The sequence below is a fragment of the Phascolarctos cinereus genome, unplaced genomic scaffold, assembly GCF_003287225.1.
Source record: "Phascolarctos cinereus isolate Bilbo 61053 unplaced genomic scaffold, phaCin_HiC Scaffold_2;HRSCAF=192, whole genome shotgun sequence".
NCBI lineage: Eukaryota > Metazoa > Chordata > Mammalia > Diprotodontia > Phascolarctidae > Phascolarctos > Phascolarctos cinereus.
In genome coordinates this window covers 170,999,816-171,026,178 of record NW_027555625.1, presented here as the reverse complement: position 1 = coordinate 171,026,178, position 26,363 = coordinate 170,999,816, and the positions used below count along the sequence as shown (strand labels likewise).

General features: G+C 36.1%; 1 protein-coding gene across 2 annotated transcripts in view; it reads left to right on the top strand.

The window, feature by feature from the left end:
• Positions 1 to 26,363, top strand: part of PLCB1 (phospholipase C beta 1) — an 870,456-nt gene that overhangs the window by 759,283 nt on the left and 84,810 nt on the right. The window contains exons 28-32 of one of the 2 annotated variants that reach the window (XM_020985722.2): positions 5,778 to 5,854; positions 5,971 to 6,060; positions 6,594 to 6,651; positions 7,945 to 8,031; positions 20,336 to 20,453. In XM_020985722.2, coding sequence (XP_020841381.1) covers positions 5,778 to 5,854; positions 5,971 to 6,060; positions 6,594 to 6,651; positions 7,945 to 8,031; positions 20,336 to 20,434 — 411 coding nt within the window. In that variant the 3' untranslated portion in view covers positions 20,435 to 20,453. The remainder of the gene's footprint in view (positions 1 to 5,777; positions 5,855 to 5,970; positions 6,061 to 6,593; positions 6,652 to 7,944; positions 8,032 to 20,335; positions 20,454 to 26,363) is intronic. The other variant, XM_020985703.2, reaches the window with a different exon arrangement.

The window sequence follows — 26,363 nt, the reverse complement described above, 5'->3', positions numbered from 1 at the left end:
AAAAAGAAAAAACAATTTTGTTGCAACATCAACAAATGTTCAGAGTCAAGCACCATTAATTTTCTCAGTGATATAAAATATACAATGTCTATAAGATTTATGTGTGTGTATATGAATCACACACATTATTATATTCTAATGGGGGAAGAAGACAACACGAAAAGGGGGCTGAAAGGAGATGGGGGAAGAATGAACATAGTCAGTACAGGATCAGTGTAAACAAAGTCATCTCCTCCTGTGTCTTTCCTTTCTTTTGCAGCCAAATTCTTGGGGGGAAAAATCATCTAGACTCATAGAGACTAGTTTCTCATTTCCCATTCATTTTTAACCTCACGTTTATAATCTGGTCTCTGATTTAGTCACTCAACTGAAACTGCTTTCCACTTATGGATAGTTCTAATTATAAGGAAGATTGTTCACACTAGATGTAAAATGGCTTCTTTGCAAATTCTGTCCATGTTCTTTCTTTTGCCTGGTGGGAACAAACAGAATAAGCCCAATATGTCTTCCACATGAAAACTCTTCAAGTATTTGATGACTGATATCGTATTTATCATGTCCTACTCTAAGCCTTCTCTTCTCAGAGCTAAACATCTCTATTTCAACTCACCTGAATACATGTGTATGTGACAAGTCTCATATTATGACCTGTATATGTGTATGTATAATCTCTAGGCTCTTTACAGACCCTCAACATATATGTCATTCTCAACTCCCCACTGTAATAACCAATCTCTTGTTTCTTTCACAACGTATCTCACATACATTTATAGCTCTTTTTCTTCCCTGTCAGTGGCACCACCTTGTTCAGGTTCTCAGTCCCCACACTTGGACTATTATAATAGCTTACAGGTTGGTTTCGCAGCCTCAAGTTTACCCCTACTCCATTTCATCCTCTACTCAGTTATCAAAACAGTGTGATGTTTAAAAAGTTCAAGAGACATTTTTTATGGGTAATTAATCATTTTATTACTAAATCTAGCATTTTATTGATAGAATGGTCAGTGCCGACCTAGAATTCCAAAGATTTCTCATGGTGGTGGGCTCACAATTTATATGTCCTTGGAAGAGCGGGTGTTCCTGAGGGTGGCAATCAACTGTGATTGGTTAACAAGTAATGAGAGAGGATGAATATTATAATAAGGGTCTGGGTTGGGGGAGGGGAATGTAACTTTGATTATGTCATTTACTTTTGAATTGTCCAACCTTGGGCTATCTAATCAAAGAATTTATCTCCACCCAAACCTATGTAGAGCACAATGGGTTTCCCCACCTTAATTAAATTCCTTGTAAAGTTGGATGGGGTCTGATCACCATTGAGGAGAAAGCTAGTTTTCTTTCTTTTTTTTTTTAGGCAATTGGGGTTAAGTGACTTGCCCAGGGTCACACAGCTAGTAAGTGTCAAGTGTTCGGTCTGAGGCCGGATTTGAACTCAGGTCCTCCTGACTTCAGGGCTGGTGCTCTATCTACTACACCACCTACCTGCCCCAGAGGAGAAAGCTAGTTTAACCTTCAGAGACTGAGCTTTGAACTGAGGACTTTAGCAAAAGGTGGAACTCTGGATCTCCCCAAATTATTAGTTATTAATAATCATTACTCTCCATCATCTTCCTAAAGCTCAGCTCTGCGTGTATTGCCTCTCTTGTAGATTAAACTCTAGTGCTTTCTATTACTTCCAGGATCAAATATAAAATACTCTAGCTTTCACACCCTTTCATAACCTGGGCCCTTCCTATCTTTGTAGTCTTCTTACACATCTGTGATCCAATGAAATTGGCCTCACTGGAATCCATTCCTTACACCCCTCCTAACTGGGTGCACTTTCACTGGCTATTTTCCTTGCACAGAATTCTCTTCTTGGTTGTACCTTCTAGCTGCCTTCAGATTTCAGGTAAAATCCCACCTTTATCCCCACACACACACACACACACACGCACATGTATATGTGTGCATGCATGTATATGTACATGCATATACACATACACATGCATACATGCATACAAACACATTATATATGTGTGTATGTGTATATATATATATGATATATACACACACACACACACACACACACATATATATATAATGTATCTGTGTCTGTGTTTGTGTATTTTGTGTGTACATTGTTGTTGTTAAAGTAGTTCAGTTGTGTCTGACTCTCCATGACCTCGTGGTGGACCATAGCATGCCAAGGCTGTCCATACGGTTCTCTTGGAAAAGATACTGGAGTGGTTTGCCATTTCCCTCTCCGGTGGATTAAGGCCATTAGAGGTTAAGTGACTTGCCCTGGGTCATACAGCTAGTGAGTGTCCTGAGGCCAGAGGTGACTCCAGGCCCAGTGCTCCATCCCCTGAGCCACCTGGCTGCCTCAAAATTTGGGGGATACAGGCAAAGCAGTACTTGTTGTTCAGTTCAGTTCAGTTTGACTCTGTGTGACCCCCATGGAATTTTGTCTATGCAGTTGTCTTGGCAAAGATCCTGGAGTACTTTGCCATTTCCATCTCTAATGTGTCTTCATTTTACAGGTGAGGAATTGAAGCAAATAGGGGTCAAGTGACTTACCTGGGGTCACAGAGGTAGTAAGAATCTGAGGTCGGATTTGAACTCAGATCTTCCTGATTCCAGGCCCTCTACTCTATCTGCTGTGCCACTCAGCACGTAGTTATTTGCAAATTGTCTGCTTCTTAGATTGTGAGTTCCTCAGTGGCAGAGACTGTTTTTTACCTCTGTTTGTATCCCCAGGGCTTAGTACAGTTCCTGGCACGTAGTAGATGCTTAATAAAATGCTTGCTGACTTGACTTCACCTACTGGTTGCCTTCATCCAGATGTCGTTCAGGCTATCAATGCCTAAAATGCACATCCGGGATTTGCCAGTGTACTCCATATAAGATCTGACCAGGGCAGACTACCCAGGCACTCTTATTTCCCTAGTCTTTGACTAATGAAGTTCAAAATCACTTTCATAGTACTCTTACTAAGCTGTCTTTCTGACTTAGTTTATAATCTGGCTACTTTCTTAGCTTCTCTATTATTCTTTTCATCCATATCAAACTTCCAGACCACTAAGATCTCTAGATCTTTTTCATACTAACTACCATTTGGACACATGTCCCTCATCTTACATATTCAGGAAGTTTATCTTTCTTTTTAACCTTAGTGTAAGATTCCCCATTTATCCCCGTTAAATTTCCTCTTAGATTCACTGCAATGTAGTAGCACCTTAAGATCTTTTTAATTCTTGATTCAGTCATCTAGTATGTTGGCTATACCTCCCATCTTTGGGTTACATATGAATTTTGTAAGTGTGCCATATATGTCTTTATTCAATTTGTGCATGAAAATGTTAAATAGTACAGAACCAAACTCTACTTTTCCAAGAGGGAGGGTGAGGGAGGAGGGGTAGCCACAAGGCAGAGAAAAGATTTGTTCTCTAGTGGAAAAGACAGTATGGACAACTACCAGATATGGAAGGGAGGGAACATGCATTTATTAAACACCAGCTAGATGCCAGGTATTGTGCTAAGTGCTAGGCCAGGTAGGTGGCACATTGGACAGAGTGGTGGGCCTTGAGTCAGGAAGATTTATCTTCCTGAATTCAGATCCTGCCTTACATACTTACTAGCTGTGTGACCCTGGGCAAGTCACTCAACCCTGTTTGCCTCAGTTTCCTCATCTGTAAAATGAGGTGGAGAAGGAAATGGCAAACCAGTCCAGTATCTTTGCCAAGAAAACCTCAAATGGGGTCATGAAGAGTCAGAAACAACTGAACAAAAGCTATGCAGCTATTATTTCTTTTGAGACTCACAACAACTCAGTGAGATAGATGCTATAATTCTCCCTATTTTACACTTCAGGAAAATGAGGTGACAGCATCTGCTAACCTGCTTTTTCAAGGGTGTACAAGCTAGTTAAAGAGTCTGAGGCTGTGTTTGAACTCATATTTCCTTACTTTAGGCCCAGAGCTCTAACCACTGTGCCACCCAATTTCCAGAGATGTGATGATGTCTAGAGAAAGCCAGATTTCAGGTAATCAACCTGGCATTGCTGAAACATGAGAAAAAGGTCAAGATATAAGTAAAATTGCTTATAACGGCAGTACTAACAAATCACTCACTGTCATGCAGGGTATCCCAAAAGTCTTAGTGTGGTTTGTTGTTTTTAAGTCATTTCAGTAGTGTCCAAATCTCTGCGATCCCATTTAGGGTTTTCTTGACAAAGATATTGGACTGGTTTGCCATTTCATTCTCCAGCTCATTTTACAGATGAGGAAACTGAGGCAAGGAGAGTTAAATGACTTGCCCAGGGTCACATAGCCAGTAAGCGTCTGAGATCACATTTCAACTCAGGTCCTCCTGACTCCAGGCCCGGCATTCTATCCATCATATTACCTACCTGCATTCTAGGTTTTATACTATTAAAGTTTAGAAATGCACTCACTTTTGGAACTCTGTATAGCTCTTCAAGGTTTACAAAGTACTTTCCTTGTGGCCACATAAGATATGTCATTTATGTATTATCTTCATTTTAAAGATGAGAACTTTGAGAATCAGAAAGTTTAAGTGACGTGTACCCATGGTCATGCAGTTAGTACATATCAAGATTCAAAATAAAACATAATAAAATAGGTTTTGGGGGGTTTTATTTTATCACAAGGATGTTTAAGAAATCCCATCAAAAATTAAATTGCGTTTTCTAAATCCTTTCATTTTGAATGTCACTATAATCAATTTTCTTTTGAATCAGTAGTGATCCTATTGTCCCAAGTCTAACTTAATATTTTTGTAAATTTTAAGTAAACCGAAGAATCAAATTTCAAATTAATGTTTAGTTAATGTGGATCCTTCATTATAATTCTATAAGGGTTCATTTCTCCAACCTCTTTCGTCCTCATATATTAGAACTGAGAATTTAATTTAATTGTTGATTTGTTATCACATTACCCATTGTTGATTTGTTATCACATTACCTATAAGTAACTATTATACTGAGTAAAATATCAACTACATAAAATTAGTCGATAAATATTTATTGAGAGACTGATATTTGAAAGACACAGTTAGGAATGCAGTGTTCTGGAATGAGCATGCCTTCTAATATTGAGAAGGACCCTGCTTTGATTTTAGGGTCCAAGTGGGAATGTGAACTGGTATCTGTTACCTCCTGCCTTTTCTCTTCTCTACTTCATTGTCTGGTAGCTCAAGTGTGGCTATAGTCAAAATTAATAGCTACAATTCTTTTTGAAACTAGGCTTCCTTGGTTTCCATGGTGATATAACAACAACAACCACAACACAATGATAATAGCTAGCATAAATCCTTTAAGGTTTGCAAAGCACTTTACCTATCTTCATTCACTGGATCCTTACAACAGCTCTATGATATAGGTGCTGTTATTATCCCCATTTTATAGATGAAGGAACCAAGGCATACAGAGGTTAAATGACTTGTCCAGAATCACAACAAGTAAGTGTCTGAGGCAGTATTTGAACTCTGGTCTTTCAGAATCCAAGTCAAGTGCTCTATCCACTTACGTTACACTGCTCTGGTTTATCCCTGGCACCCAAGGCATACTTCCTCTATCTTCCAGTCACTTTATTTCATTATCTCTGTTTCTAAAGTTGGGGACATGCCAACAAATATTTATAACTTATCATTGTTGTTAGCTGTATGACTTCCTTCTAAATATCAATCTGGGGATTTTCCACTCAGACTCTGGTGTGCAGGGGGGAATCTTCATTTGTAATAACTGAAATCTACAATTTGTCATTTTCTTTCTCCAGCTTATTCAGAAGTTGACAGATGTTGCTGAAGAATGCCAGAACAATCAGCTAAAGAAACTGAAAGAAATTTGTGAGAAGTAAGAAGAAATTTTCATTAAGATTGGAAGATGTATTTATAAACATATATTTATAAATATATTCAGTAAAAAGCCTTTCATTCATCTGACTTTTTTTTTGCATCTTTGGCTTTTAGAGAAAAGAAAGAGTTGAAGAAGAAAATGGATAGAAAAAGGCAGGAGAAGATAACAGAAGCAAAGTCGAAAGACAAGAGCCAAATGGAAGAGTATGTAAAAATACCAGCAAAAAAAAAACCCTTGGAAAGCCTCATTGGGAAGCATAGGACTTCCTTCTGAGTCTGCTACATATTTATTCACTCACACATAAATTCCAGTTCAATTTTTAGGGGGTTTTCTATTGAGACTAAACATTTAAAAATAATTCTTTATCTGCTTCTCACCACCACAAAAAGCATTTAGATAAGAAAAGAGGAAACTATCTCTAATAGCCAAAGGCTATTCAGATAAAGTAGGAACAGTCCGCCACAAATAAGGCTGAATTCTTGGCCTTAATTCTCTTTCCACGGAGATACTTCAGAGTAGAATCTGATCCTCAGCTCTTAAGACCCAGAATTAGGTAAAATTTCAACATCTATAGTGCTGGATTATATGTATACTGTTCAAAAAGCATTTTAAAGTTAATAATTATTTAAAATTAAATAATAAAAGCATTTTAAAGCAATTTTGAGATGAAATTAATTGTAAAGATCATAGCCTGTATGTATACTAGCCTAATGATGCACTAATTATTTGCTTCCAGGGAGAAGACTGAAATGATCCGGTCATACATCCAAGAAGTGGTGCAGTACATAAAGAGAGTATGTCAGTCATTTCATTCCTCTTTGACAGCACAAAATGTTCCAGTTTCTAAAAGACAATGAAACTGTAGCTCAATAATAAATATTTAATAGATATTTATTAAGCACCTACTACAGTGCTAAGATATGGGGCTACAAATTGGGGGGGAGGAAAAGACTCTGCCTTCAAGGAGCTTATGATCTAATGGGGGGAAACAAAATATAAAAAGTTGATAGGGTGGTTGGGAGTGTCAGGGAAATCTCTCCTTAAATAGAGGCATCTAGTTCATGGCCCCACCCTCCCATCAGAGAGGCAGAGGGTACTGATGAGGTGGAGTATCAAGGCTGATGAGGTTATCCCAATAATGAGCTTCCTGGGGCATACTGTAGAAGTTAGTCAGAGAAGTCCTAAAGTAGAGCAACCAAGTAAGAAATATCTGAGCTGAGCTCTCCTTAAATGGAGGTTTAGAGCTCATGGTCCCACCTTCCAATCAGATGGACAGTTATTTCCATATATTTCAGCACGCAGAAGAAGAATACCTAATGTATAGCTCTTTAAAGCTGGCAAAGCATTACATGCTAACTCATTTGATCCTTAAAACAACCCTGTAAGGTAGATGCCTTAAATTTACAAATGAGGGTGATTTTTGAAAAATCACCCTCATTTTACAGAAAAGGAAACTGAGGCTGAAAAAGTTATGAAGTTAATGATAACAAAAAAAATATTTTAAACCTCCTTGAGCTACCTAATGAGCTTTTCTCAGGTGCCAGCTTATTTAAACAGTTAGCTATGTTGCTAGAGCTTTACAAAGTTTTCATTTACTTTCAAAGCATGATCTTAAATGTTTTTATGAAATTGAACCTATATCCTGAGAAGACTTATATGAATTGATGTAGAGGAAAGTAAACAGAACCAGGAGAATAATTTATACTATGAATGCAATATGGTGAAGAGAAACAACTTTGAAAGGATTAGAAACTTGTATCAATATAATGACCAACCACAATTCCAGGGAGTGGATGCTGAAACATGCTACCCATCTCCATATAGGGAGATGAAGGATTCATAGTGCAGAATAATACACACACACACACACACACACACACACACACACACACACACACACTTTTATTTCAACGTGGCCAATGAAAAAATTTGTTTTGCTTGATATGACTCTAACATGGGTTTTGTTTCTCTTTCACTCTCATTGGGGTTGATGGGAAGAAAAGAAAAATTTTTTAAATCTTGTGGTTGTCTTAAATGTCAGAAAAAAAAGAAAACTAAGAAATTGATCCTGTTTCTACTTTTTTCAGCTAGAAGATGCACAAAGCAAAAGGCAGGAGAAACTTTTAGAGAAACACAAGGAGATCCGTCAGCAGATACTGGATGAAAAACCAAAGGTAAATGAATTTATTCACATGCACACATATGTGCATGTTTGAAAAGCAGGTAATTTCCTGATTATGCTTGACAAGCATTTTTGTTACAAGTTCTCTATTCAAAACTTGATAATACCATTGTAGCAATTCTTTGAGTGTGCACTTAGCTAAGCAGATCAGGAAGCCTTCCTTCTGCGACAGGTATTTGATGTAAAGTCTGGCTCTGTCCAGCAGAGTGTGCCCTTTACTGAAATCTTGTCAAGCACTATGAAATAGATAGGTAGATACATAAATACATAGAGTAAACCCACCAAATTATCAAGAGAAAGAAAAGTACAAATTTTACAGTGTAATTGTGTGACATGTCTGACCTTTTTCAGTATCATTTAACAAAATTAATTATGCTTAGGCTTGTATTTGTTGTTTTAGATCTGTAGCTTTTAGAAATCAGATTAGCATTCATGTGAATAAAATGAACAAATGACTTGCTAATGTCTAATAAATTAAATTGTTTTAGGTCAAATAAAGTGTATGTGCTCTAAAATACATTCCACCAAGTTTGAATTAGAATTTATATTAGATACTACTTATGTTCAGAAAAAAAGATACTAAATGTTTTAATACATCCCATTAGTCCTTCCAACATTGGTGTGGTTATAAAAATGGAGAATCAGAAAGGCATTGATACTATATTCTAGATGAGTGGGGAGGTTGAGGATGAGATTTTTACAAGTAGAAACTGTTGTCCCATTAATTAAATATACATACATATACATATATGCACATGCATACATACATATATGTATGTATGTATACATACATATATATATCAGTTTTTGCTTTGTTTATGTATCAACAATGTTATCAACAAAATTTAAATTTTAGTGCATGTTCTGTGGTCAAGTTAGCCTCCATATTTCCTATGCTGAGGAGATCCTTTCTAAACTTAATTTCTTAATCCTATCACTGAAGTCATCATGTTAACCATAATTTTCAGCAGTGGTAACAGAGTTTCTCTAGAAACAATAAGGACTTAAATTTCAACATAACTCGACTTCCTATTTAAATATTCTTTGCCATCTTTTAGTTGTTTCCATAAAGGCAAAGCAAAATACATTTTAACAGTTGCTTCAGAAAATTTCTAATTTTCAACACAGGGATGACAGCTGTTTACAAAAAAGTCAGGGCACTCTCCAGTATTTCATGAAGAAAAAAATGCCAAATTTTGTAGGATGGTGATAATAAACAAATAATCCAGTATCAATCCAGCTTGAACTTCATACAGAGGAAAGCATTGTTAGTTGAGTAAAGTATTACTGCTCATGAAATAAGAACAGAAATGTCCTGGCCTTAATGGGTATTCTCCAGGGCGGTTTTCAGCTCAATGATAATGCAAAGGGGCTACTGTGAGGACTTTGACCTGGATATGGGAATTGTGTCCAACAAACTTGAAGAAGGAAGAAAACAGAAGGGCAGGTACAAAAACTAAAGAAAAAGAAGTAAGATGTAGCATAGAGTGGTGACTGAATCCAAGTAGTCTTTGGGTGGAAACTGCAGGTGACAGACCCAGTGGATAGACTGAGGGAGGAACGTGTAGATTGGTACTGTCATGGCATCTAAACCATGAGTCCTGGCAGAATCCCAAGGAGCCCAGATCCAAGCTGAGAGTCTGGAAAAGAGTCTACCCTATCTTCCGAGGTTAGAAAGATGCCAAACTGGCGCCTGAGAGCAGACTGAGAAGGGATGAGGACAATGATTGACAATTTTTCCAACACTATCCACCTACTCACTGAGCAGCAGCTTCCTCATTCTCTCTTAAGTTTTCCCTGGGGTTGTTCTATCCTGTCCACCACAGCAGGAAATGCTAGGGATTCCATCCACCTCTGAGGAGTAGAAAATCACTCTAGTGTTTGTTATTTTCTTGGGTTTTTGTTGATTTGGAAATTGCTTTCATATTTTAATTAAAGACATTTGCTATTGGGTGAGTGATTCTTTCTTGGCTTGATAATAGAATATTATACTGGATGAAGCCTTGGGCCATGATATGCATAAATATCTAAAATGCTCACACTGAACCTGGGAAGAGTAGAACAGGGTTCTAGAGCTTGAGTAATCAGAGACTTCAAAGGCTTAATATTGTACTTAGTGATAGAACAAAGGCCTCATTGATACTAATCTTGTAAACAAAGAGTTAACCTGTGAGCAGCCTGGAAAGGCCTTTTTATGTCCCTAATATATTCCATAGCATCTCATTCCTCAGTTATGGCACACTAGAGGGAATCAGAAGAACCTTACTAGAGACTCAGAAGGGCCTCACCAATTATTAAAGAGAAACTCCTCAGGCTCTTCCTGAGTATATATTCTTTTTTTAAATTTAAAAATGTCAATTAATAAGTATTTATTTTCTTACCTCCTCCTTACCTCTTACTTCCTTTCTCCCTCCCATTTCCCTTCCACTCTATTAGGAAGGGGGGGAAAGAGAAACAAAACTTTCACAACAAACATGCATAGTCAAGCAAATTCTCATATTGGTAATGTCCAAAAATATATGACTAATTCTGTGCCCTGAGTCCACTATATCTCTGTTAGGAGGTGGGTAGCGTGGGTAACACTTCCCTGGAATCATGGTTGGTTATTGCATTAATCAGAGTTCTCAAGCCTTTCACAGTTGTTTTTCTTTACATTTACATGGTTTCTGCCCACTTCACTTTGTATCAGTTCATAGAAGCCTATCCAGGTTTCTCTGAAACTGTCTCTTTTGGATTGGTATTCCTTTATGTTCATATAACAAAATTTGTTCAACAATTCCCTAATTGATGGGTGTCCCCATAGTTTCCAGTTCTTTCTAAGCATACATTCTATATTCTCCCTAGTTAAAAACTTTCAGTCCCTGCAAATTACACCAGAATGCCTTCTCAGATATAGTGGTCTGCAACTCTAGTTCTGGGTTATGTCTCTCAGAATCTATAGTATTAGGCTATTCATTTAATGCATAACTGATTTATCCTAATTTTTAAAATATACCTTGCTTAGTACTTAAATTCTCCTAAAAGTCCAAAGCAACATGTCAAATGTTTTATTGTGGTACTCATCCATGACCATGGACATCCTCCAAAAGAGACCTGCCATAATTGAGTTATCTAGTTGCTTAAGCTTATCTGATACATAACTGTGTAATGCTCTCCTAGATTCATATCTGCCTTGGTGTTAACAAGGGTTTATTTTAATTCCATTATTTACTGTACATAAGAACTAGAAGGCAGAATTGCACACTAAGTATGATCATAGTAAGAAATGTAAATGAGGATGAAAGGGGAAAAAAATTTAATTGGAGACTCAAAGGAAGTGACTGACAAAGTATTCTTATTTTATTGAAATTAATTGAAGTATAAATAGTGACTAAACAAGTTTAGTTGTTTGTACTGATGTTCAATGTTCTTCATTATGTAATATTTTAACAGGTTTCAAGGCATTTCATACAAGCCACCATGAATTAACCTATAGACAATAAGATAGTTGAGTTGTTACAGACTTGGTTTAATTTTGGTTTTTTTTTTCCTCTCATAAATCAAAATCTTTTTGTTTGACTCATGGACCCACTTGTGTAATAGCCAATGGGGTGACATGACCTGCTTTTTTACATAGAAACTCCTTAAAATATTTTTTTGTCCTAATCTGACACAGACTTGAGAGAAGCTAAAGAAAAATGAGAGAGAGAGGCCAAAGAAAGAGCGAAAGGATGCAAATGGATAAGGGTCTATGTGGTGGCATCCATTTGGAAAGTTTAGATAAGATGTTGCTATTTAGACTAAAAAAAAAAAAAGGAAGACTGAATGTTTAATAAGTTCTTTAAATATATCAAGAATTTAGTTATCCTTCATTGAATTTAGGATTAATGAATAAACTTAATTTATAACAAGAGAAATTTAAGTTAGTCATTATCACTTATAGGGTTTAAAGATATCCTAAACACTGTTGTTGTTCATTTGTTTCAGTTATGTCTGACTATTCATTACCATTTTTGGAGTTTTCTTGGCAAAACAAACAAAAAACTGAAGTGGTCTTCTCCAGCTCATTTTACAGATGAAGAAACTGAGGCAAAAAAGGTTAATTGATTTGCCCAAGGTCACATACCTAGTAAATATATGAGGCCATTTTTGAACTCAGGTCTTCCTGACTTGAGGCGTAGCACTCTAACCACTGCCTAGCTGCCCCATCCCAAATGCTAGCATATGGATTGAGAAGATTGACAGATTTTCTTTGTGAAAAGAATCTGATAATCACATTAACAAGAATTTAGCTCAAAGCTTATAGTGCTTAATCTTTCTAAGAGGTAAGGGGATGATACCTTCTTTGGCTCTTACATTATTTTCGTTATATTGTTTAATCCTATAACTTCCCTTCTCACTTGTTTTTTCTAACACCTTTCTTCTTAGCTTGTTTTCTAATTTTTTTCCTAAGGTTCCTTGAAAGTCAAATCTGTTTGGTCTCCTCTGCTATTTTGTCTCAATAGTGATCTTTATTTCATACTGATACGGGCTGTGAGGATTGAGGGAGACCTTTAGTCCCTTGAGTGTGAAAATTTTACATCAGTATGATTTTCAAAGCACTTTAATATCTGTGATCTCATTTAATCTTCACAGCAAACCCGAGAGGAATGTAAGACAGAAGAGACACTGGAAGGTTAAAGGAGAGAGTGATTTAGAGACAGGACTGGGACATGAAATCGTGTCTTCTGACTTCGAGTCCAATGCCCTCTCAACTAAAGGCAGATCATACTACTGCAGAATACTGGAATATTTTTTTTTAAATCCCACCTTTGCTTTTATAAAGAGTCTCTCAATTCTGTTTTGTTTAGTTTTTTTCTCCAGTGAAATGAGTTCTGGACTTCACATTAAAAGATCAGGGCTCAAATTCCAGTTCTGTGATATTGGAATAATTACTTAATCTTTCTGACTTCTTTTTCTCCTTGCAGATGAAATTAAGATGATATTGGCCCCACCTAGCTCAGAGGGTTGACGTGAAAAGCAAATAAGTGATAATATATGTGAGAGCCTTTCCAGATATGTGGCACTCTATATACACATATATGGGATGGTGATTATATTTTCATTTTACATATGCACAGTTTCATAGGCCTCCATTTCAATCTTGATTTTGAGTCTTATAGATTCAATCTCCATAGTGTCTCTCATAGTTATCTCATATCTTTTTCTTTGACATATGGTCACCACCCTAGGTCAGAGCTGCATCACCTCTCACCTGGACCATTATAATTTCCTCCCAAGTGTTCTCTCTGCCGTGTCTCTTCCCACTCCAACCCAGCCTCCATAATTCTATCAATATGGAATTCATAAATCACTCATTTCACTGTCATTTACTTGCTCAGTAATGGCTCTGTATTCTCTCTAATCAAATAGAAACCCTTCTGTTTAGCATTTAAAGCCCTTCAACCTGGCTCCAGCCCACCTCTAAAGGCTTATTATAAATTCATTCCCTTCACTCATTTTATTTTCAAGTCGAACCAATATTCTTGCTGAACATCCTTACACAGCACATTCTGCCCTCCACCTTTCTACCTTTATAGGGTTTGTTCCCCAGGCCTGAAATGTACTTCTCCCTTATTTCTGCATTTTCAAATCTCTAGCTTCCTTTAAAATATAACTCAGGCATTAACTTCTGCGAGAAGTTTTTCCTGATTCCACCAGTTGCTAGTACTTCCCTCTACTATTTACATGTATTTATTTGTATTTTATTTTGTATAAACTGATATATGGACATGTTCTTCCCCACTGTCCCTTAAGTGGTATTATGGTAGTTATTTTAAAATGTAATAATTAGGGCTATCAATTAGTGTATTCCTAAATTTGCTCAATGTTAGTTATCTGGAAAAAGTAAATGCAACATTTCAAATTGCCCTTGGGAATAATTTATAATCTGGAAAAAATTCTTACTAATCAAAAATGAACTTCAAAAGCTAGCAACTTAATAATAGCTAGCATTTATGTAAGCTGTGCATTAAGGTTTGCAAAATGTTTTAAATAGGTTAACTTGTTCAATCCTTCTAACAACTCTATAAGGTAGCTGCTATTATTAACCTCATTTTATAGATGAGGAAACTGAGACAGAGAGATTAAGTCACACAGCTAGTTAGTATCTGAGGCACGATTCTAACTCATAGTCCTGATGCTAAGTCCAGGGCTCTATCTACTGCATCTACAACCTAGATGCCTAGGTAGACTACTGCTTTCCCAGTTTGACAAGCCAGAGACAATGGCTTAAGTGTGACAGAGACAAATTTGGATAGCGAAGCAACCTTGGCCAGGCCTGATTTACTGAATTATATAGGTTGGCCAATTTGGTGATGTACATATGATGCTTTTGATTCTGGGAGCTTCATGTTTTGAATTTTGTAAGTGAAAAAATAAAGGACAATAAGTAATAGAAGAATTTAATCCCCAGTGGTAAGTGACCTGCACCTGTATAAATATCTTGTTCCACAGTATGACACTAAAATTGTGTATGTATTTGTATGCAAGTCCCACTGAAACTTATTATTAAGTCACAGAAATCAGTAAAAGTGTTTTAAAGGATCATCAGGGCCTGTTAGGTAGTATTTTTTATTCAGGAGGAAATTTCCAGATACAACTTTTTGGGCAAACTATTTGATTTTATCTCTTAGTATATATTGCTATCAATTTTGCTCAGGGGTGACTTTTTACATAAGCTTTATCTCCAGAGTCCTTAAGCTCTATGCAGTAAGTCCTGGTCTCCCCTTTCAACAAAGCAAAATAATTGGTTTCACTGGGAGTGCCACAGCTGAATGCTTTTGCCAAGGCTTTAAGAAAGAGGTTTATATAATATGCAGGAAGTGATAAAAACCAATCAAGGAACCATCCACCAATCCAGAGAAACGACTCCCAACTTCAGAGGCCTAGCCTATTCGAACTGATGCTCTTGTCAGGAGGACAGCTTGACTTTTCCTCTAACACTCTAACACTCAGAAACAGAGACAGAGAGACAGAGACAGAGAGACAGAAATAGAGATTGACTTTGTGATATTAAATCACAGCTAATGAAGTTTTCCCAAGTGTGCTGAATACAACCCCGCTCTCCTCCACAAAGACACACACACACACACACACACACACACACACACACACACATTTTTCAACATACTGAAGGTGTTCACTTAAGTCAGATGAAGAGTCCCCTTTTCAGGGGGATTTTTAATGAATTTTCTATGAAACTGCACAAAACTAGTTTGCCTCCATCTCCAGTCTACTATTACTACTGTGACATCCTTTTTGCATTCCATGCTTCTTGGAACACAGCTCTCTGTTTTAACTTAGCTCCTCAGGAGAAGAAATATTTCCAGGAAGCTTTAGAGTGTCCTAATTTGTGCATGAAGAACATTTTAATCATGTTGCTACATGTTCTTTTTCACCTTCAAGGGGGTATGGAATGATTAGCCTCATTTTCCTCTTTAGCATCCCTGTAACAAAATGACTCATTTTTCCTGGATAAAGTTGTTCCTATCAAATCTATGATTGACCAGTCTTGTGTTCAAGGAGTGCTTTGGAAGTACTCCTATCTCTTCATCCCCTTTCTAATATTCTAATATTCTAGAAAAGTGCTGCTTTTTAAATTTTCAATCTCAACCAAAATTATTTATTTGTTCATGATTTATGCACTACCTTCTTACAGAAAAGAACCAAGGCAGAAAATTCCATCCCTTAAATCAGAGGTTCCCTAAATTTTCATGGCACCTCTAGGCCAAAAGAAATACCTAACAGTTCTGTTTATTAAGTAGTTAGATCCAAACAACTTAATACATATTCATGAACTAACAACTTAGTATCTGTTTGTTTGTTTGTTTGTTTTGCTTTTTTTAGGCAATTGGGGTTAAGTGACTTGCCCAGGGTCACACAGCTAGTAAGTGTCAAATGTTTGGTCTGAGGCCCTATTTGAACTCAGGTCCTCCTGACTTCAGGGCCAGTGCTCTATCCACTGCGCCACCTAGCTGCCCCATCTTAGTAGCTGTTTGAAAAAAAAAAACACATAAAATGATAGAGTTCAGTTAAGTAATCTTGGGGCAACTGTAGAAAAAATATTTTGTTTCATTTTTAAATAACCTCAAGTACTAAAGGGATTGGTGTACCTTTTGGGCACTGTACAACTTCTCAAACCTTGGAATCAGATTGGATACCTCCACTTTCATGTCTTCTTTGAGATTGATTTTCACTCAGTACTGGCTTTTTATCACAGCAACCAATGAAAATCTAGTTTTGTAAAGGTGGTCTGACATCACAAATGAGAAAGTTCAAGAAGTTATTGGGGTAGGCAAAAGCATAAATAAACAAAAACATATCTCAGATATTTGAGAATGTCATCAAAAGGATGTAGAGTGTTCTAATGTGAAACCATGAACTCTCTTAAATAAATAACTCTCTCAGTCTGAGAGATGTCAAGTAACCTGTTTTTCCCTCAAAAATTTAAAGTATCTTTGGTGCCCCTGTGAGTTTGCTACAGCAGCCACTGTCCTAGATTGTTTACTTGAGCTGTCTCTAATTTGGTAGCTGGCATAGAAATTTGGTTAAATAGCACTGAGCCTCCCATTCCTGTTTCCTATTTGGTATCACTTTCTTTATGACCCTGTGGGCCTATACCAGATTATTGAGCATCTAAATAATGTGTTAAAAAGAGATGTAACTGACTAGTGTTCCTTCTTCCTATACATTACTTTCTTATACACACCCACTTTTCTTCTCTTTCTCCTTCCTAGAGATAAGGAATAAATGGTATATGTATAGCGCTCAGGGAGGAAAGTAATCACCTTCCATATTGCAGGTTTGTAGCCAAAAAGGGATGGGTCAAAGGTTTCCAGAAGTCACTGAGTTCAAAAAGAGAGGAGGAAATGGACTTTAAGGGGAAGGGTAAGCTGACCGTACATTACTTGCTGACCCAAGATAATATTTAACCTGGAAAAAAAAGAAATATAATATGTGTCTTTAAATATTTGAAGAAAGACAAGTGCTGTTTTATTCCAGAGGGTAAAACTAGGACTAAGAAGTAGAGAGGAGGCAGGTTTTGGCTCCACATAATGATTTTTTTTATTAACAATTAGAGTTCTCCAGTGGTGAAATGGACTACTTCGTGAAATAGTTTTCCTTATTAGAGGGGTCTTATTAGAGGTTGATGATCATCTGTCAGCAATGTTGTGAGACTTCATAGATTAAGTGAGAGGTTTGACAACAAAATAAATTATAATGTTAGAGGGAGACATGAAAAAAGTAACCTTGAAACTGCTTTTTCAAGCCTTTTTTTCCCCCTATTCTGGCCACCCCTCAATGGCTATCCATTACCCATGGAATAAAATACTAATTCCTCAGCCTGGCATTAAAGATCTTCCATGACCTAGCTCCAACCTATCTCTGATGCCTCACTGTTCTCCTTCATGTGTTCTATAGTTTAGCCAAACTTTTATCGTTAGCTGTTCCCTGATGTTGTCCTGAATTATCCTGCTTCTGGATATAGCTGGACTATCCAAAAGCTTGGGATACACTACTTCCATATTATCTGTTAAAATCTTTCCCTTTCTTCATGGTTCAAATTCTGGTCAAAATCCTCAGTGATTCCCCCTTTCTCTCACCAAATGAAAGTTATCTCTTCCTCTTCATGTTTTTTTAAAAAAATGAACCTTTTTTGTCTTTATCAGGTTCTATGTTGTATCATATTTGCATATACATGTATATGTATATATGTATGTATATTTATATACACATATAATATGCATGTGTCTAAATATATAGAAATATACATATCTATATGTATACATACAATATGCATGTATAGATACATCTACATACATATATGTATATGTGTATGTGTGTGTTTGAATCACCCTTATTAGATTGAGGACTGTTTGAGGAAAGCATTGTTTTCACCTTCTTATCCCTATCACAATACCTTGCACATAATAACTACTAAAAAAAATTTAATTGAATTAATGACAATCCCAAGCAAAAGACTAGACAGATTATAGTAACAAATATAGTTTTTCTTTTCACAAATTCACAAATTCTTTTTTAAAACTTGATCAGACCAGTTTTATCACAAGTATAATGAGTAGGTTTTCCTCAATGAGTAGACAGTTCCAGCTGCCAACTGGCCTATTGCTTAAGTTAATATCATCAAACCTACACTCAGTTGGGCCAAGACTAGTATGAACTCAAGACCGTAATCATCACTTAAATTATTTTTAAAATGAATGATATTTAGAGTTACTAAAAAGGAAACTCCACATTACTTCAGAGACAGGTGACCTGATGGTAGTAGGGAAGCCCAAGATTGTAAGCCCCCAAATTTTGGCAGTGGCATGCAGAATTAGCAAAACACCATTTAGTCATTTATTCTGTGGCTACCTGACATATACTGGACTTTGCATGTGACTGATATATGATTTCTAAATTCCTTCCTCCCTCCCTTTATGTCTTTCATAAAGCACATCCTTTGTTTTCCACTTATAACCTATAACATGGTGGGCAGCAGCAAGGAATTAAGACTATATCTACTGAAGTTACAATTCTAAAGCTACAATCATCAGTATTCCATTATAGCATTTACCCTCTGAGCAAGAAGACCAGGGAACATGATGCTTCTCTCTGTGCCAAGAAACTTTTTTTTTTCAGACAAGAAGGTAGAGGAGGACCTTCCCTCCTCTTATTCTCTTCTTTGCCCAGGAGTATACCCAGCTAAAGGGGAGAAAAATCTAGTTGCTATGACCAGAAAGTCTTCTTTATGACTGAACTTAATAGGGCTTAGCCTACATATACATTTTATTTAAGTGTTATAGTTAAAGATCATTGTGGCTTAGAGCAAAACCCCTTTTCAGTGAAGACAAATTGTTAAATGTATTCACCCACATCCTATTACCTATTTCTGTTCAACTATCATTACTTTTTTTTCCCCTTGAACTAAACCCTTCATTGCAGTTAAAAAGGAAAGAGTACTGGATCAAGAAACAGGACTCCTGGGTTCTAGCTCCAGTTCTACCACTAGCTAAATTTATGACCTTGGGGAAGTCACTGAACTTCTTGAGGCCTCAGTTTCCCCATTTGTAAAATTAGGGCATTGTATTAAATTATCTCTAAGGTATATTCCAAGTCTAATTCTAAAATTCTGTGGTTTTTAGTAATGTATTTATATAAGTATATAATTCAGTCATATTTTACAATAAAGATAATCAGTCAATTTAATATTAATAGTTATGACAAATATATAGGATCTTACTTTAGCTGATAAATAATTATCTTTCCTGATGGAATCATAAACTGAATACTAATTCATGATTTTATTAATATTTCTTCCATGCTGTTGATATTATCCCATTGCCATACCATACACAAGGAGGACACAATTCAGAAATGGCAGGAGATAAACATAAATTTAGCTAGCTGTCATCAAAAATGAGTATGTCAAAACTAATTGTACTAAAATAAAAGATTCCTCCCTTAGTATTAAAACAATTTTCCCTATAATCAAATAATAGTGTATGAAATCTCAAGTTTAGCTTTTTAATGAAAATTGATCCCTCCTGCCTTAAGTGAAAGGGGAACCGTTGACCTTTTCTTTGAACTTGATGACTTTTCCTATCATTAAATTTGAGTACCTATACATTAGATATATTAGATATAGATATATTAGAAAATAAGATTATCTTAAAGTATTATAAAATCTTTTTTTAAAAAAATATGGAAACAACTTTAACACTTTCAGGACATCATAAAACACTTAAAATCTTCTTTGGAGTTGCTTAGATGGACGATAGAATAAAAAGATGCTTAGAATAAAAAGATTTTCCCTTCATTGTTTTGAAGATGTTCCTCTCTTTTAAAAATATATTAGATTCTTATTCCATTCTTGATATTGGACTTGAATTCAGAATACTAGGACTGCCTCATCTAACATCACAGACCACTTCCTGTAATTTAACACCATTTTTCATTGGGTTGAGGTAGCTTTGTGTAAAATGCCTTAGTAGTTATGGCGAAGGTAATATTTAATACATAATCCTCTGGGGTAATGAAAATTAAAGCTTTCAAAAGGCCAGAATACCATATAGTCCATTCAGTTGTATTTATGGTAGCAAATACCAGGCCACATGAGAGACATTAAAGTATATAAGTGTGTTGGAAGTTTCAAATTTCTAGGTTAGTGGTTTATCCAAGAGTTCTCCCAGGAAAATAATTTTTAACACTAGGTACAACATAGACATATATTTCAATGCCAAAAAAAATGACAGCCTCCCTTTTTTTTCACACAGGGGGAAGGCTCCTCCTCATACTTGTCGGAAACTTGCCCTGAGGATACCTCTATTCCCCCCAACTTTACTCCCCCCAACCCTCAAGGCCTCAAGTGGTGACCACCATCCTCCCGACCAGGTAGGACTGGATGAGAGGGGTGGCTTTTGAGAAATTCGAGGTCTGTGGCATATAGTGCTGTTTTCTGTCAGGATGGAATCCCTCCACCTATCTTCACATTCTCTATCTCTATACATCTTCTCCCCATCCCCATTCTTTCAATCCCCAACTTTCTCTCATCATATATTTCTTCTTTCTCTTTTACCTCTGTCTAGGAAGGGACTGTTTTATTTTTGTCTTTGTATCTTCAGATCTTAGTATATAGTACCTTGCACCTAGTAGGTACTTAATAAATTTTATTTAAATTGAATTATACATCATCCAATCTTAATGAGATTATTTTTTACATCTATTTGCTTCTTTTATGTCCTTTCTTTTTGTTTCTTCTTCTTAATAACCTACATTTAATCCCCTGACTTTGCCTTTCAGACTCTAACTTTGCTTCTTATGATACTATTATTCCAGTGTTATTTTACAGATGACAGTTTAAAATGCTGTTTGTTACCCCCAGAAGACCTTTTCTTTCCATAACTTTCCATATCTTCATACTATTTTCCATCCATTACCCATTGTATTTACTCCCATAGACTGTTACATATAATTATCATTCTCTTCCCAGATGGTATGTTAGGTGCTCTTAGCTTTCCCCTGCTGTACTCTTTGGCCTCCTAAAGACCCAGTACTAACTTAAAGGCTCATTATGTTTTTCAGTTTCTTGCATCTCTCTTAAATATATTTCTCTAAACTGTAAGAAGCTGGAGACATCAGATGTTAGAGATGCTTGGTTAAATGGAAAATGGCTACAGCATAAGAAGGCTCTCAGTGATTAGAGATGATCTATAGCTTAGGGAGCTAGAAAAGGACTTACCTAAAGCAGGAGAATTGATGGAAAATCATGGAATCAGTAGTATTCCTTTGTATAACAAAAAGAGTAAGCCATTCCAATAGGAGCGAAATATGTTGAGGTAAGGGAGTTGTTTAAGTTTATTGTAACAAGAAATCAGACTTATCCTAATATCATAAAAATCAGTTGAACAAAGATAAACAATGATTCATCCATATCTTGCCCCATGAAGCAATATGTATGAAGAGCAGACAAGTATGATTAGAAAAGATAACATTAGTGAGAAGAGTAGAGGTCTGGCTCTACTTATGTAGTAAAACTTTAAAATTCAATTATTTCAGTACTTTAGGAAAATATTACCAAAACATATTAATCCAATTAATTAAAATTACACTAGCCACACCACCTAGTTCAACCATTTTGATAGGCAGGAACTGAAAAAACTCACCTTTGCCATCTTCTCAAGTATTTAATGTTTCTAACTAATTATGAGTCATATATACATATATGTGCATGTGTATTTTACATATTCATATACACATATGTGTATATGTGTGTGTCTATATTTGAACACACACATATATATATATCATATGTATATGCGTATATACATTTGTAAATATGCCTTTAACTGATAACTTTTTTATGATAATGCTCCAACAGATCTGTGATCTCATCAATGGAGAAATTACATCTAATAATACATATTACAATCTATCCATGCTATTCAAATCACAGATTGGGAGTTATCCTCTAAGGTTCTCATCCATATCCTCACATATATTTACCCCAGAGTGTACCTCCGGTGTGGCAGGAGACTTCTTTGAGTTTTCTTGGCATCACAAGCATATCTGGCTTATAAGCTGTTCATTGGTAATCCTTATTTTTACCTTATCTATTTTTTTTTGCAATTTTACATTGCTTTGATGACATCCTTTATGTCACTTCACCTTGATAATTGCTTCGTAATAATATGATGCAGTGTCCTTGCTCTCATCGTGTTAATAAGAATTGCACGGCAAACAGAATGGGTAGATTGTAATTAGAACAAAATCAATGATCCTAAACATGCTTGTTCATGACATCTTTCCAAGAGATTTAGAGTCAAAACAAGGGCCTTGGAAGTATCTTTTCAAATAGTGTATAAATGTCAAAACTTTTTTTAAAAAAACACCTCTATTTATTTAAATACTTTATTGCTAGCATAGTTCTAGTAGTCTGGGAAACTATTATCAAACATTTGATGCCATGCTTAAAAAACCCTATTCTCATAGGTAAGGTCAATGACAACTACTATCTAAGTCAATGACTTTTTTTTTTTGAAGTACATACAAGATTCTTAAATGTTACTACTTTTTTGGTCTTCATGTATTTTTCTGTTCAGTCAGTCTTGTGCTACTCACACTAATTCCATTCACAGGCTTTATTCCCTCCAGGACATAAAGTGAACTTGCTTAATCATGTGGGGAGTATTACTCTTAAAGAAAGAAAAATAACCCTACAGTCCCAAGACTCCAAACAAGTAAAAAAAAAAAGCCAAAACCTCTTACTCATTTTGTTTGTTTTGTCCTCTTCACTTCCTTTGTCACATGGGTGACATAAAACAAATGAAAGTTTTGCGATATTATTGGAACAAATAAACCTCATTATTAAATAGAGGACCACATAGTAAACTCCACTTGGCAGTTGCTCTGAATTAAAAGAGCAGAGTGACTTTATTTGATGGAAGAATGTGGCCAACGACATTTGGTCATTTCTTATATTAACCAAAAACATTTTAGTTTTATCAGAACTTCGTGGGAGATGAGGGGCAAATGAGGTGGCAGATTTTCCTGCTGTTATAATTTAATGCTTCCTTCATAAAGGCATCTTAAGTAGACTAAACAAGGACCTGGAGAGGAAGGTGGAAAGGCCACATTTGAGAGAACAGTCAGCAGCCAGAAACCAAACATGAACCAGATATAAGGGGCAAGATTCCAAGAGAAGCAGACAAAGCTATACAGGACAAGCCAACAAGAAAGCCAAGAGCTAAAACCCATAGCAATATTAGAGGTAGGAAAAACTTGATCCCAATGAAAATAAGTAGTCCTGCTAAGAAAAGTGTCAATCTCGGGCCTCTTTTAAGATGGTGCTCTGAAGATAGGACCAATCTAAAAGGAGATCCCTTCCCACAGGAGGAATATAACACATTTGCTTGGTATCACTGCATATTAAGTATACCCATTCATATACAATGTATGCAAGTCTCAAGATAAGATAAATAAATAAAAAGGAAGGAAATAACATGGGAATATTCTATATGTTTAGAAAAATATTGCATAACCCAGTAAAATGAGGACTGGATTTTCAGTCATATGACATTATTTCCAGTCTAGAGACTGGAAGAGAGACTCTATCTGAACTCTGATAAGTCACTAACCTTTCTCAATCTCGGTTTTCTCATCTGTAAAATGAGAAGGTTGGAGTAGGTAACCTAAAGGTTCCTTTCAGCTTTAAATCTGTGATCCACTTGAACTGACATTGCCAGGAGTCCCTTATATATACTGTGATGAGTATGAGGGTTACCAGTATAGATAAAAACCCACAGTGCATAAAACTGTCAAAATATTCTCCAGTGAATGGTTTTTTAGTTTAGTTGGACTAGAAAGCAGCTGTTACAGAAGTGGGTAGGATTATTCACTGTTGTTTTGTGAATGTAACTTTCCATCTCCATTAGTTAGAGATTGATAGGTAAAGCTATGCAAAAGAGTCATAGTTTATTGTCCATTAATCCCCATTTCTCAAGTTGTTATAAAAGATAGAAATACAAAATAGTTTAAAAATAGATAAAATAGATAAACAATAAAAATGTTTTATATGATATTTATATGTATATCTATTTGTGTTCATCTATAGAGTAATAGCTTCCTGATATTATATATAAAGCAGCATTATTAAATGCAAATTAGTTCCCACATAAAAGTGTTTAGATACGTTCTGTGCTATGTCCCAAACACTGTGCATGGTACTGTAAGGCCAAAAAAAAGAAGAAAAAAATGATGACATAGTCTCTGCCCTCAGGCAGCTAGCAATATCATTGAATATGAATATAAAATTAGACAGCAGTTCAAGGTGATGTAAGGGAATAAGTAAAATGAATTTTCAAATGAATAAAAAGAAGAGAAATAACATGGAATTATTCTGTATGTTTAAAAATACAGTATAACCAAGTGAAATGAATACTGGATTTGAAGTTAGAGGACATTATTTCAAATCCCTATTCTGTCTTTCTGAATACTGGCAAGTCACTTAATGTAAGTGAGGAGATTTATATTTTCTTGTTCCCAGGAAGTGAAATCCAAGTGTGAATTGTAAAACCATGCCATGCCTCAAGCAATCTGCTTAGTTTTCCATGGCAGCCATCAACGGGAGCCATTTTGGATTCTCCCCTGTTTTTGCTATTTAGCATTGTTTTGTTTTGTATTCGTTACATCATGAAGACATATCTAATAGTCTAAGGAGATTCCTTCTTCCCACCCCCATGCCCCAGGCAAGGATGGCAAGCTTTGCAAAAGTGAAACATCTTGCATCATCTACCCTTACTAATGTATGAAAGGTTATGATACAAAAGATGCTGATCTAGCTCTGCTTTGAAGAGGATGAAAACGCATAAACTACTACATGAAAGGTTTGAGCCAAATGTTTTTTAAAATAATCTCTAGGGACAGAATTTTAAGAGAAAGGACACAGAATTGAATCTTTGGCAAAAAATATGTATGTGTGTCTATCCATATCCATATATCCATATATATATATATATATATATATATATATATATATATATATATACATCTTTATCTCTCTCCATATATATGACATATATGTATATATATATGTATGTGTGTATATATGTGTATATATATGTACATGGATGTATATGAATGCAGAGAGGAAGAAGAGGAGTGAGTTAAGGAGACAGGAAAAGAATGGTCAGAAAAGTAGGCGAATCATGAGAGTTCAATGTGACAGAAAAGAAGGCAGGAGAGTAAAAAGATAGAAAATGGTCAGATGTTGAATAGTACAGGGAAAGGACAGGTTAAAAAAGAATTGCTTTATACCTGCAATAGTGATCTTGAACAGTACTGCTTCAAAAGAGTGGTGGTGACAGAAGGCAGACTATAGGAAGAGACACTTCAGCGATGGGAGAGGAGAGGAGAATGGGCATTGAAAGGCACGATAAAGGGTGTTAGAAATTGGATTAAGAACTCAAGACTTTTGTCGTGTTCCTTCTCAGTAATGAGTGAGATCAGGTGCTCAGAGTGAAGGAGGAGTAAATCAAATTGGGGGCTTGAGAAGGATAGAGATGGTTTCTTTTATTTCTCCTCCTTTCTTTGTTTAGTGTGAAGGAGGTGATATACTGGCCTCTGGCCTCAGCCTTGGATCTGGTGGCAAGGAATAATTCAGACAAGTTTTGGTAAGAGTGAAATGACGGATAGTTCTCACTCATTTTATCTCTGTCAATAGTCAATAAACATTTAACCCCATTGTCTAGCAAAAAAAAAAGGTGGGGGGGCAGCTAGGTGGCACAGTGGATAGAACATCATCCCTGGAGTCAGGAGGACCTGAGTTCAGAGCTAGGCCTCAGACATATAACACTCACTTAGCCCCAGCTGCCTCACACACACACACACACACACACACACACACACACACACACACACAGCTAGGGTAGGAAGTGGGAAGGAAAGAGAAGTACCCAGTGCAGGGCATGATGAAGTCTTGTAGCTTGGGTGGGAAATGATCTGGGGAGATGTGAGTCACAAAGTTGATTTCATCTTGAAGAATGATGGGCTTCTGGAGATCTTGAAATTCGGAAGGTCAGCCTAGTGCCTGCTCCAAAATGTATGGATGTGGACAGGGTGGGAAGATAGAAATTAAATATTTATCTCTGGCTAGCAGTGGTTCTAGATATTTTATTCTAGACAGCAACTATGGACAGTGATTTAACAGAATAATCACAATAAATGAATATGTATGTTTAAACACATTTATGTCATTGTATTCATTCAGTGTTCTTCCTGGGATAGATAAACTCCTATCTCAACTAG